The sequence below is a fragment of the Quercus lobata genome, chromosome 4, assembly GCF_001633185.2.
Source record: "Quercus lobata isolate SW786 chromosome 4, ValleyOak3.0 Primary Assembly, whole genome shotgun sequence".
Lineage (NCBI taxonomy): Eukaryota > Viridiplantae > Streptophyta > Magnoliopsida > Fagales > Fagaceae > Quercus > Quercus lobata.
Window position 1 is genome coordinate 43,365,717 of NC_044907.1, and position 12,581 is coordinate 43,378,297.

At 40.8% G+C, this 12,581-nt stretch overlaps 1 protein-coding gene across 7 annotated transcripts in view; it reads left to right on the forward strand.

Moving 5' to 3' along the window:
- LOC115986537 (ankyrin repeat-containing protein ITN1-like) overlaps positions 1–12,581 on the forward strand; it is a 71,019-nt gene that overhangs the window by 19,027 nt on the left and 39,411 nt on the right. For 5 of the 7 annotated variants that reach the window (XR_004090769.1, XM_031109661.1, XM_031109663.1 and 2 more), the window contains exon 4: positions 8,290–8,568. The exons of 1 other annotated variant lie outside the window; for it this stretch is intronic. Coding sequence is in view for 5 of the 6 variants with exons in the window: in XM_031109661.1 (XP_030965521.1) it covers positions 8,290–8,568 (279 nt within the window). In the remaining variant the exon portion in view is untranslated. Of the gene's footprint in view, positions 1–2,391; positions 2,478–8,289; positions 8,569–12,581 lie in introns of those variants that run through there. One more of the 7 variants, XM_031109666.1, reaches the window with a different exon arrangement.

Consider the following 12,581-nt stretch of genomic DNA (forward strand, 5'->3'; position numbering starts at 1 on the left):
CTTCCACAGTAAGGCCTCCCAGAGATTTCGAAGAAATAGGATTTTGGGTTTAAGAAACGAGTCAAATGTTTGGTGCTTGGAGGACTCCCAAATTAAGGAGATTGCAACCCATTACTACCATGCTTTGTTCTCCACATCTCACCCCATAGAATTCGACGCTGTACTAGAGGCAGTCCAACCCTCAGTTACGCAGGAGATGAATGACCAACTCCTTCGGCCTTTCTCATGGGATGAAGTTAAGACAGCCATGAATCAAATGGAACCCATCACGACCCCTGGCCCAGACGGTATGCCCCCCCTATTCTATCAATCTTTTTGGTCTCTTGTTGGTGATGAGGTTTGCTCTGCAATTCTAGATTGTTTAAATAATTGCAAAATTCCTGATGTGATTAATCATACCAATATAACATTGATTCCTAAAGTAAAATCTCCAGAAAATATTACTGAATTCAGGCCCATCAGCCTTTGTAACGTGGTCTATAAACTAGTTTCCAAAATCCTAGCTAACAGACTCAAGATGGTCTTGCCTGCTGTAGTTTCAGAGAACCAAAGCGCTTTCCAAGCTGGGAGAGTCATCACTGACAACGTTCTCATGGCCTTTGAAACCCTTCATTATATGAAAAATCACCAGCTCGGCAAGTCGGGTTTCATGGCATTGAAGTTAGATATGAGTAAGACCTACGACCATGTTGAGTGGCTATACCTTGAGAAAGATGGGTTTTGATGAGAAGTGGGTGGCTTTAATGATGGAATGCGTTACCACAGTGAGCTACTCCATACTTATATACGGAGATCCTACAAGTGTGATCTGCCCATCGAGAGGCATCAGACAAGGGGACCCACTCTCCCTATATTTGTTTCTACTATGCACTGAAGGTCTCCATAGCCTATTACACCAAGCGGAAGCTGCGGGTTATATCCATGGAGTCTCCATTTGCAAAAAAGGCCCAAGACTCGCTTGTTTTTTGCCGGCGATAGCCTGATTTTCTGCTGAGCCTCCATGCTTGAATGCCAGAAAGTTCAGTCTTTCCTTTCCTGCTATGAGAAAGCTTCGAGGCAGCTCCTAAATATGCACAAAACGAGTCTCTTCTTTAGTAAGTCTACCCACCTGGACACCCTTAACCAAATTAAAGCTTCTCTCGGAGTCCAAGAATTGAAGCAATGTGAGAAATACTTGGGTTTACCTACCCTAATTGGGAAAAACAAGAGGGCAAGCTTCAGGTACATTAAGAAAAGGGTTTGGGTGAAGCTTCAAGGGTGGAAAGAGCAACTCCTCTCTCAAGCAAGCCGGGAAGTGCTTTTCAAAGCAGTCATCCAAGCAATACCGACTTATGCCATGAGTTGTTTCAAGCTCCCAATCACCCTTTGCAATGAAATAGAATCCTTGATTAAGAAATTTTGTTCGGGGCAGCGAGGTGAGCAGAGGAAAATAGTGAAGCATGATCATAATAGAGCCCAGCCCAGACCAACTCGTAACCGTGAACCCAAACCGGTTAGTGGTGTGCCTACTTGTGTTAATTCAGGTCAACGCCTTCCCATTCAGAGTTCAGTGAAGGGCAAAAAGGATTTAGCACGGCACAGGGGTACTCCTATTCCATCTGCTAGTGCTATAGATAGGAGGTTAGAGAGTGAGTGCATCGGTGAGCATTTGAAGGGTAATACAGAGGAGCTTTTGACGGCAGTAGGGAATAGAGATGGAGAATCATATGGAAGAGCTTCTAACAGTTTTCAGTTTACTGCTTCTAGTGGAAATCCTCGTGATTGTTCTGGTGGAGAGGGAAGTTTATCGGTTTCGAGCTGTGGGTTACAGCATGATATTAAAGGAAGCATTAGAGAGCATTTGTCCACTGATCGGAATGATCAGAAAAAGCGTGAGGAATGGGTGGAGTCCTCTAATAACAATCCCATGGTGATAGGTTCTGGTGGTTATACTTTCGCCGGAGGAAGAGCAGAGGCTAGTGTGGGGAAGCTTACATCAGTCAATCCTGATGAGTGTGGAATGCAATGTGAGTTTGAAGGTGTGCCGATCGGAAAGGAAAGTGCTAGAGAGGCAGTTAATACTCAGGCTGATGGTGTGCTTCAATCTCCTTGTGATGGCTCAGGAGGTGTTACGGCGGACCAAATGGATCTTGAGGGTGTCGGTGATGTTGATGCCGACTGTTGATGGTTGCCCTTTTCCTATCACCTGTTTCCCCATGAATGTCATCATCTGGAACTGTAGGGGTGCCCGTAAACCCTCTTTTCAAAATAGAATTAGTGATTTGGTCTTTAATCATAATCCGGCTGTGTTAATTGTCATGGAGACCCGGGTTGGGGGAGATAGAGCTAAGGAGTTGACGGACAGGCTTCCTTTTGATGGGGCGATTCACACTGATACCATCAGATATGCTGGCGGCTTATGGGTTTTGTGGAACTCAGATCGGGTGGAAGTTTCCCCACTTGCTAAAACTGAGCAAGAAATCCATGCCATGGTTAAGGTACGTTTTTCAAATACTGCTTGGTTATTGTCTGCTGTTTATGCTAGTCCTAGGAATGCAGAGAGACAGATTTTATGGGATAACCTTAGAAATGTTGCTGATCTTCATAGTTTGCCTTGGGTTATAGCAGGGGATTTCAATGAACCCCTGCTAGATGTGGATAAGTTTGGTGGGAGAGCAGTGAGTGTGAATAGGTCCTTGGTGCTTAAAGAATGTCTGGATAGGTGTATTATGATAGATATTGGCTTCTCGGGGCCTCGTTTCACTTGGACAAATTAGAGGGAAGTTCAAGCTTTAATTCTAGAAAGAATTGATAGATTTTTTGTCAATCCTAGTTGGTGCCTCTTGTACCCGGAGGCTAGAGTCACTCACCTCACTAGAAGCCACTCTGATCACTGTCCCGTTTTGTTAGAGCTGCTACCGAGGGTTAATCGAGTTAAAAAAAGGCCTTTCAGGTTTCAGACTTGCTTGCTCTTGGATGCAACCTTTCCAAGCATTGTTTCTCAAGCTTGGGGAGGTGGTAGTGCGTTGTCTGATGCTTTGGAAAATTTTTCTAAGGAAGCTGCTGCTTGGAACAAAAATCAATTTGGGAATGTTTTTACCAGAAAAAAGAATTTGATGGCTCGTATTAATGGTATTCAGAGGGCTGTTGCAAATAAGCCTTCAAATTTCCTTCTCAATTTGGAGAAAGATCTGCTTAGGGAGCTGGATATGGTGTTGAATCAGGAGGAAGAGCTTTGGGCTTTGAAGTCTAGGGTTAATTGGATGATCCAGGGTGACCAGAACACTGCTTTTTACCATGTTTCGACCCTAATAAGGAGGAAAAAGAATCAGATTTTGGCTATAAAGAATACTATGGGGGAGTGGCTGAATGTAGAGGAGGATATTAAGAATTTCATTAGAAGTGGGTTTGAAGAGATTTATTCCACTTCTTTGGTTTATGCTCCTAGAGATAAGCCTTTTATTTCTCAATGGCACTTGAGGCTCACGGAGGAGGAAAAGGAGGTTATTAGTGGTGGTGCTTTTGACGAAGAGATTAGAGGTGCTCTATGGACTTTAAAGCCTTTTAAGGCGCCGGGACCGGATGGGATGCATGCGGGTTTCTTTCAAAGGTTTTGGCCTATTGTGGGGAGATCGGTGATTAGGGAGGTGCAGAAGATTTTTGCTGATAGGAAGGTTCCCAAGTTTTTGAATTGTACTCATATTGCTTTAATCCCTAAGAATCAAGGTCCAGAAACTTTGGGTAGCTATAGACCCATACGTTTATGAAACACGGTGTATAAGGTGGTGACAAAGATTCTTGTGAATAGATTGAGGCCTTATTTGGATAAACTCATTTCTCCTTTTCAATCGGCCTTTGTGCCAGGAAGGAAGGGAGTTGACAATGTTATCATTGCCCAGGAGATTATCCACTCCCTTGGGAAAAAGAGAGGTAGAGTAGGATATATGGCACTAAAAATTGATTTGGAGAAGACTTATGACAAGCTGGAGTGGAACTTTATTAGAGAAGCTGTTGTTAGGGCTAATCTCCCTTGCGATTTAATTGACATTATTATGAGTTGTGTGTCCACGGTCTCCACATCCATTTTGTTTAATGGTGAAGCTATGGACCCTATTTTTCCTTCAAGGGGGATTAGGCAAGGTGATCCACTATCTCCTTACTTGTTCATTCTTTGTATGGACTATTTGGGTCAGCTGATTGAGGAAAAATGTAGTGCTAAGCTGTGGTGTCCTGTCAAGGCCTCCCAAAGTGGTCCTGCCTTCTCTCATCTCATGTTTGCAGATGATGTTATCTTCTTTGCAAGAGCTAATGGTACTAATTGTTCAGCTATAAGAGATGTGCTTGATGAATTTTGTGGCTTATTGGGGCAGACGGTTAGCGAGGCTAAATCCAGAGTTTATATTTCCCCGAATGTGGATAGGGATACTAGGGAGTCGCTTTGTGACATTCTTGGCTTCTCATCCACCCCTTTCCTTGGTAAGTATCTTGGATTTCCTCTTAAGCATCCTGGGTCCTCTTCCCAAGACTATAACTTCATCCTTGATAGGGTGAAGCAGAAGCTTGCGGGGTGGAAAGCCAATTTGCTTTCCTTGGCTGGCCGGGCTGTTCTAATCCAAGCCTCCTCAGCTGCCATACCTGCTTATATCATGCAAAGCACCCATCTGCCAGGCAAGATCTTGGATGGGTTGGATAGGGTAAATCAGAATTTTCTATGGGGTTCGTCAGACACAGTTTGGAGAATCCATTGGGTTGGTTGGGATAAGGTTACTAAATCCAAGGAGAATGGGGGAATCGGTTTGCAATCAGCTAAGGGAAGGAATGTTGTCCTCCTCTCCAAGCTCAATTGGAGATTTAATACGGAGAGGGAGGCTATTTGGGTTCAAGTGTTGAAGAAGAAATATTGTAGTGGGAGGAGAAGCAATGCCCATAATGCTAACGCTCTTCCTTGCTCGACGGTTTGGGCTGCAATGAAGAAAGGTATGGATACCTTTAATAGGGGTAGTAGATGGATGGTAGGCAGAGATAGCAATTTAAGTGTTTGGTACAGCAATTGGACTCTTAGGGGTTCTTTAAAACAGCTTATTCAAGGTCCTCTTACCCAGGAAGCAAGTCTCTTGGAGATCAAGGACTTTATGGTGGATACGGGTTGGGATTGGCAGAAAATTCCTTTTGAGCTTCCTCATGATGTTAAGACTATGATCCAAGCTACTCCTATTGCTCTCACTTCTAGAGGAGTTGATAAATTGGCTTGGGCAGAGTCACCAAAAGGCTCCTTTGAGCTGAAAAGTGCTTACAATATTGCTATGGGTTTTTTGGATGCTCCCTCCTTCCTGGCTAATTGGATTTGGAAAGCTGAAACTCTCCCTAGAATTAAGACGTTCTTATGGATGTGTGCCCATAATAGCATTGGGGTCAAGGTGTGCCTTGAGAGAAGAGTAGTTCAAGATAACTTATGTCCTATTTGCCATAATGGGTCCGAAACCATCCTCCATGCTCTCCGTGACTGCCTTCATTTAAAACCAGTGTGGAATGAGTTGGGGATAACATCCATGAACCATGGCTTCTGGAGGAGTGATCTTCAGACTTGGTTGTCTTTCAATGGCAAGGAAACTCGAAGCTTGCTTAATTCTAATCCCCCTTGGAAATTGGTTTTTCCCTTTGCTGTGTGGAGTATTTGGAAAAGCAGGAACAATTTTGTTTTTAGCAACAAGCAGAGAAACCCGAATCTGGCTGGGGATATTTTGAACCAAGCTTTGGAGTTTTTGCACTGTTTTTCATCTCCAAGAGCTCCAATGCAAAAGGTTTTGAGAGGTGTTTGCTGGGAGAAGTCGCCTGTAGGTTGGATCAAGCTTAACACAGACGGTTCGGTGGATGGGAGTAGTGGGTTAGCTTGTTGTGAAGGAGTCATCAGAGATGCTGAGGGACAGTGGATTAGAGGTTTTAGCAAGAGAATTGGCACCACAAACAGCTTTGTAGCTGAACTTTGGGGGCTGAGGGAAGGGCTTTTGATGTGTAGAAACATTATTAGTTCAGGCATTGTCATTGAAGTAGATGCTGCATCCATTGTGACTGTTTTGCAAAACTCTGGCTATGCGAACAACATTATCTCCCCCATTTTGGATGATTGCAGATCGTTGATCTCCCACATGCAACAGACTTGTATTAGGCATTGTTTCCGCCAAGCTAATCGTTGCGCTGATAGTTTAGCTAGATTGGGTTTCAGTCAGTCTTTTGACTTTTCTTTTTTTGATAGTCCGCCTGTGGACATGATTGATGTGTTTGAGGATGACCTCAATGGGGTGTATATAGATAGGTTATGCCCTGCCCCTTTTGTTTTGTCCTAGTTTTTTAATGAATCGCCGTTTACCAAAAAAAAAAAAATAAAAAAAGACAAGAAGAAATTCACCGGCAAATTTAAAGAATACAAAATAGTGAAGAGGCACTTTCACAAAACCCAAATCTCAATACAAAATGGTGTATAGACACTTACACCCATTTACATCGTCACCCTTTTTTCACTCCCATATTTTTGTTGTTTACACAACGTTGTCGTTGTTTTCACAGCTTGCAATGAGCAAAGTTTCTCATTTCACAACTTGCTTCGTCATTGGGTTTAATGTGTTTTCTCTTTTAGGATGTTAATTGGATTAAGCATCAATGCTGGTAGTCTCCTTGTTTTGTTGCCCAAAACAAAAGACAAACTAATAGATCCACAAAGTGGTCAAGAGATGGGTTGGGGGTTGAAGTTAGGGGTGTAATCGGTTTGGTTCGGCCGGTTTTCTACGTGTTGGCCAATCGAAACCGAAATTTTCGGTTTGTGAACTTCACCGAAACCGACTAAAGTAATTGGAAATCAATCGGTTTCAGTTGGATTTCGGTTTCGGTCGGTTTTTTCGGTTACCCAATTGAAGAGAATCTTGGTCTAAAGAGTGTTTGGGTTCAAATGATTTTTTGTTTGGATGCTAAGAAAGTGATGAGAATATTCTAAAATGATTTTACTTTATTTTAGATTTTTAATTTTTAAAGCAAGTTTTGATTTAAATATATTTGATATTTTAACAAATTCTTTAATTTAATTTAATTTTTTTATTCCATGTGACAGTACACATGTCATCTAAAGTGGCATAAAATAATTTTTTATTTGGGTCGATAGTCACATCAACATTTTCCATTCATTATTTAATGGTAGGGATCATTTTGACACAATACCAAAAAATTAGAGACCAAATTTACATATTTAAAAGGTCAAGGGTTAAAAGAACACGTGGCGGCTTAAAAGTTAGGGACATATACGTAATTTAGCTATGATAATAATAAATTGCAAATAGGTGCTGTGGGGGATGAATGTAACGATAAGAAGCCACATCCGAGTTAATAAACTTGCAATAGTAGGGGGATTATCTTCCACCCAATCACCCATTACATAGCTTGTTCATACAACTCAGCATCTTGGGCTAAACCTCTTTCTGGTCTATTGGCACGATTAGAATAGAGAACATAATATATATTGCGAAAAGCATTGGATGGCACTTAAAGGTCATAGATTCTATTGTTTATAGAAAAAAGAATGCTAATCATGAACTAATAAGTGTTAAACTAATAATGAACTAATAAGTGTTAAATTATCAATTGTCTCAAAAACTCAAGCTATAAGAAAATTTTGAGTTTAATCACTGAACTATAATTCTAATACTTCCTCACTTGTGGGCTCAAACTCCCTTTTAATAGGTAAGACCCAACATATGAGATTTTTAACATTTTAAATGACAGGTAGAGTGAAGACTGTGATTGAACTTAGGATCTCCTACTTTGATACTATATTAAATTACCGTGTGACCAAAAGTTTAGGCTATTAGAAAATTGTGAGTTTAGTCACTCAATCATAATTTTAACAATAAGAGCTCCATCAGAATAAAGATTGATGCAACAATAAATAAATCAATGATATAAAAACAAGTGAAACAAGGGTTGAGATTGAAGGGTTATTTTAAGAGTTTTAATATAATTTTCATTAAACCAAAACTTATTTCCTCTAATACCTCCCAATTTGGGGGAACAAAATTTTGAAGTTACGAGAGAAATGGGAGGAATGAACTTTCCATTGCTCCCATTAAAGCTCTCAGATAAGGGAAGAAAATGAATATTCTAAAACTATTTTTTTCATTAATTTCTATTTTATTCTGTATTTCCATTCACTATTTCCAAACGGGCTGTTAAATGTTTTTGACGCATCTTATCTCTCAACTATCGAATTATAAAAATATGTATCATATGTGAAAATTACTTATTTAATTGCTACTGTTCTTTCAGATTCTGATGAAGAAAGTTATATGACTTGGGCCGATCGGATGAAAACATGTTTTACAAAGAACGGTCTTTTGGAGATTGTTGAAGCAACCCCCGAACCTCCTAAGCCTGAAGACGATGAAATTGCTTTTAAGGCTTGGAGCCAGAAGAATGCATTGGCTTTATTTTTGATCAGAGAATCGTGCGGCTCGAACATATTTCCTCAGATAGGGAATATTAGTGAGGCCAAAAAGGCTTGGGATACTTTGGCAGACGTCGGGCATTATATGGACTTTTACTCAGGTAGCTGTCTCCATTCTCTGGAAAATTAACATGCTCATCGCTCAAACATTCTAAACTAAGCTTAAAGTCTACAAGACTGATAAATTAAAATTATTTAGTAAAAAAAAAATTGATTGAGAGTACCAAAAAACAAAAAAATGACGCTCTTGGTAGCCCAAATTGCTTCACGGAGAGAACGCTAGGCCGACCTATGCGGCTAGGTGTAGTCCTTGTCTGCACCACTTTGCCGCCATGTTGTTTGTCTAAAATTTCTTTTTGGTTTAAATTTATTTCTAAATCTTAGAAAAAGATTATATATATATATATATATATATATTTTCTAAGAGCATTCACGTCAAAAATATTAAAAAATATAGCATTTAGTGTGTGTTTGACTTCAAATTAAAAAGTCAGTTTATTTTACTATTTAGCTTATTTTTGCTACTATTCATGAGTCTCACTGCATTTTTTTGTACTATTCATAGGTCTTATGGTACTGTTTCAGCTAACTTTTACCTTTATTTAAATTATTTTCAGCAAAAAAAATTTCAATTTCAGCAAAATAAGCAGATTTTAAGCAGACACTTAACAACTCAACATATTACTTTATCTATTTTAACATTCCATTTTATATTACACCTAACATCAAAGGTTTTATTTTAACACTTCTATAAAATATTCGTTCTTTATTTATTATTTATTAATCATCTATTTCTTTTTCTTTCTCTTCCTTTCCTTCTTACTCATCCTTTTTGTCTCTCTCTATTCTTGGAAGCAATAAGAACAACCACTTACCACCACCACCCACCAAAAGCCCACCAAAAGCCCACCACAACCCACCACACAAATCCAAGCACCCACCAAAAACACATCATCCATACCACAATCACCACAAACCTCAATCACCCACCAAAAACCTACCGCCCATACCACAACCACCACAAACCCACCATCCACAAACCTCAATCACCCACCAAAAACCTACCGCCCATACCACAACCACCACAAACCCACCATCCACAAACCCCAATCACCCACCAAAAACCCACCACCTATACTACAACCACCAAAAACCCACCATGCATGCCACAACCACCACAAACCCACCACATAAACCCAACCACCCACCAAAAACCCACCACCCAATCACAACCACCATAAATCCCACCACCCACCAACTGAACCACCGCAAGTCCCACCAAATACTATTGCTACCACCCACTCTCACAACCCAGGCACTTCCTCTTCCACCACCATCACAAAACCTGGTTCCTTTCTCTTCCACCGCCATTTAAAAAAAAAAAAAAAAAAAAAAGAACCTAGCAACTTACCTTTTCCACCACGAGTGACAGTGGCGGTGATGGAGCCACAAAGAGAGATGGCTATGAAGCTTGGACTTGGGTTTAGTTTTAGATAGAGAAGAAAAGGATTGGGTGAGAGGGAGAAGGGGAGCTGGGGAGGGACTGGAGCCACTAGACTCGGTGTTAGAATCATCCTCAGGAAACTCTGATTGCGCACTTCGTCGGGTTCAACTTCATCTTGTATTGCCTTAGTGTTTTGAAAATTTCCTTGAGGTCATCCAGATGGCTTCCCTCTTCTTTACTCTTGACAAGTGTATTGTCAACATAAACCTCCATGTTCCTTCCAATTTGTTTGCTGAACATCTGGTTCACCAACTTCTGGTAGGTAGCTCCTGCGTTCTTCAGCCTGAATGACATGATTCTATAGCAATAGAGTCCCTGACTAGTGATGAATGCGGTCTTCTCCTAGTCATTTTCTGACATCTGGATTTGGTTGTAAGTTGAGAATGCGTCCATGAACGTTAGGAGCTTATATCCTGCTGTTGAGTCAATGAGCTAGTCAATTCTCAGCAATGGGAAGCTGTCCTTTAGGTAGGCACTATTCAAGTCCGTGAAATCCACACATTCTCCATTTTCCTTCTGCCTTTTTTACCTTGATGACGTTGGCCAACTAGTCCCAGTAATAGACTTCTCTAATGAAATTGGTTGCCAGCAATTTGTCCATTATGGCCTTATTTCGTTTGGGAGCGAAAACTCTTATTCTTTGCTGGACTTGCTTTCTTTTGGGATTTACATTCATGCGATGCTGAATAATATCTTCGAATATGCTAGGCGTGTCTTCATGGCTCCAGGCAAAGATGTCTAGATTCTTCCTCAGGAACCTGACTATCTCTTCTTTCGTTGAGGGATTAAGGCTCGTCCCTACTTTTGTTACCTTCATTGGCTCTCCTTCTACTAGCTCAATTGTTTCCAGTGCCTCTACTACTTCCGAATTCTTCTCCTCGATCATTCACGTGTGGTTTTCCTTTGAAACCAGTATTGCTTGGTAACATTCACGAGCTAAAACTTGGTCTCCCTTTATCACTCCCACCCCGTGTTTTGTTGGGAATTTTACCTTCAGGCAGTATGTCGAGATTGCAGCTTTCCAATGGTTGATCGTAGGTTGTGCTATGATCATATTATAGGATGAGGGACAGTCGACAACCAGAAAATTAAGTTGTTTGGCTACTTGGAGAGGATATGAGCTAGCCGTGACCATCATCGTTACTATTCCTTTCAGGTATACTCTATCTCCAATGAAACTAATGAGGGGAGAGTGAAATGGATGAAGCTTCTTTGGATCTACCTTTAGCTACTGGAAAGCTAAAAGGTAAATGATGTCAACGGAGCTCCCATTATCCACTAGTACTCGTCTAGTGTTGAATCCTTCTATCATAAGCATGATAACCAATAGGTTGTCATGTGGTTGTTTCACTCTAGCATTTTCTTTTGAGAAAATCATGTACATGGTTTCTCTTCTTCTATGTTTCAATGGCGATGGTGTGTGGACGCCGTTGTCCTGTCTTTGCTGTAACTTTTTGAGGGACTTGAAAGATCCCCCTACTGTTGGACCTCCATTGATCATCCTTATTTCTCCTATAGCGCTCTTTGGACGGTCTTGCTGTTTTTCTTTGTCTCTGGGGTTATCTTCTGATCTTACCTGTTGTTCATGCTTGTACCGTCCCAGCGTGTTTTTCTTCACAAACTTCTTTAACTTCCCTTTCCGGATCAGCTCTTCTATCTATTCTTTTAAGTTTCTGCACTTGTCTGTGTAGTACCCGTGATCTCGGTGGAAACGAAAATACTTCTTATCACGAGCACTAGGTGAAGAGTTCAGTGGCTTTAGCCATTTGAACAAACGGTCATCTTTAATCTGCATCAATATTTTGTCAACAAGCATTACTAGGGGTATGAAATTTACCGTCCTTCTAGTCTTATCGTTCTTTGACTTGGCATTGTTGTGGCTGGATGAATAGTCTCTTCTTTCCCTCTTTTTTCATTTTGAGTCTTCTTGAACGTATCTTCTTTCTTTCCGCGTGTCCCCCATTCTGATCGTAGCTAAAGTATCCTCTGCATTCATGTATTTTTGAGCTTTCAGTAGTATCTTTGTCATGGAGTTTGGATGGCTTTCTTCAAATGCGACCACAAACTCTCTAGACTTTAAATCGGCCTTGAAAATAGTTAGTTGAACCTTGTCCTTAGCTTTGTCCACTTCTAGCACTTCCCTGTTGAATCGCTTCACATATGATCTCAGCGATTCCCCTTCTTACCTGATCGTGAGTAGGTGATCTACTGGTCTTTTCTGTCGCTGTCCATCGACAAAGTGGGTACAAATGAATTGCTCAGTTGCTCAAAGTCGTCTATAGATGATTGGGCCAATTTGCTGAACCATACTTGTGCTGCTCCCTTAAGGGTTGTTGGGAAAGACTGGCACAAGATCTCGTCTAGGGTTTATTGCAGGTTCAAGGTCATCTTGAAAGTGGTTATATGATCCAATGGATCCTTCAAACTGTCATATGACTCAAGTTGAGGAATGCGAAACTTCGGTAGCAAAGGGCACTCAGGACCTTTATTGTGAAAGGAGAATCAGTCCTTTTCACCAGTTCGTCCAAATTCTTAGTCGTTTTCTCCTTCATTGCATTTTTTTAGTTTGTCCATCTCCTTTTTTTCATGCTTTTAAGGAGGTCGTTACTC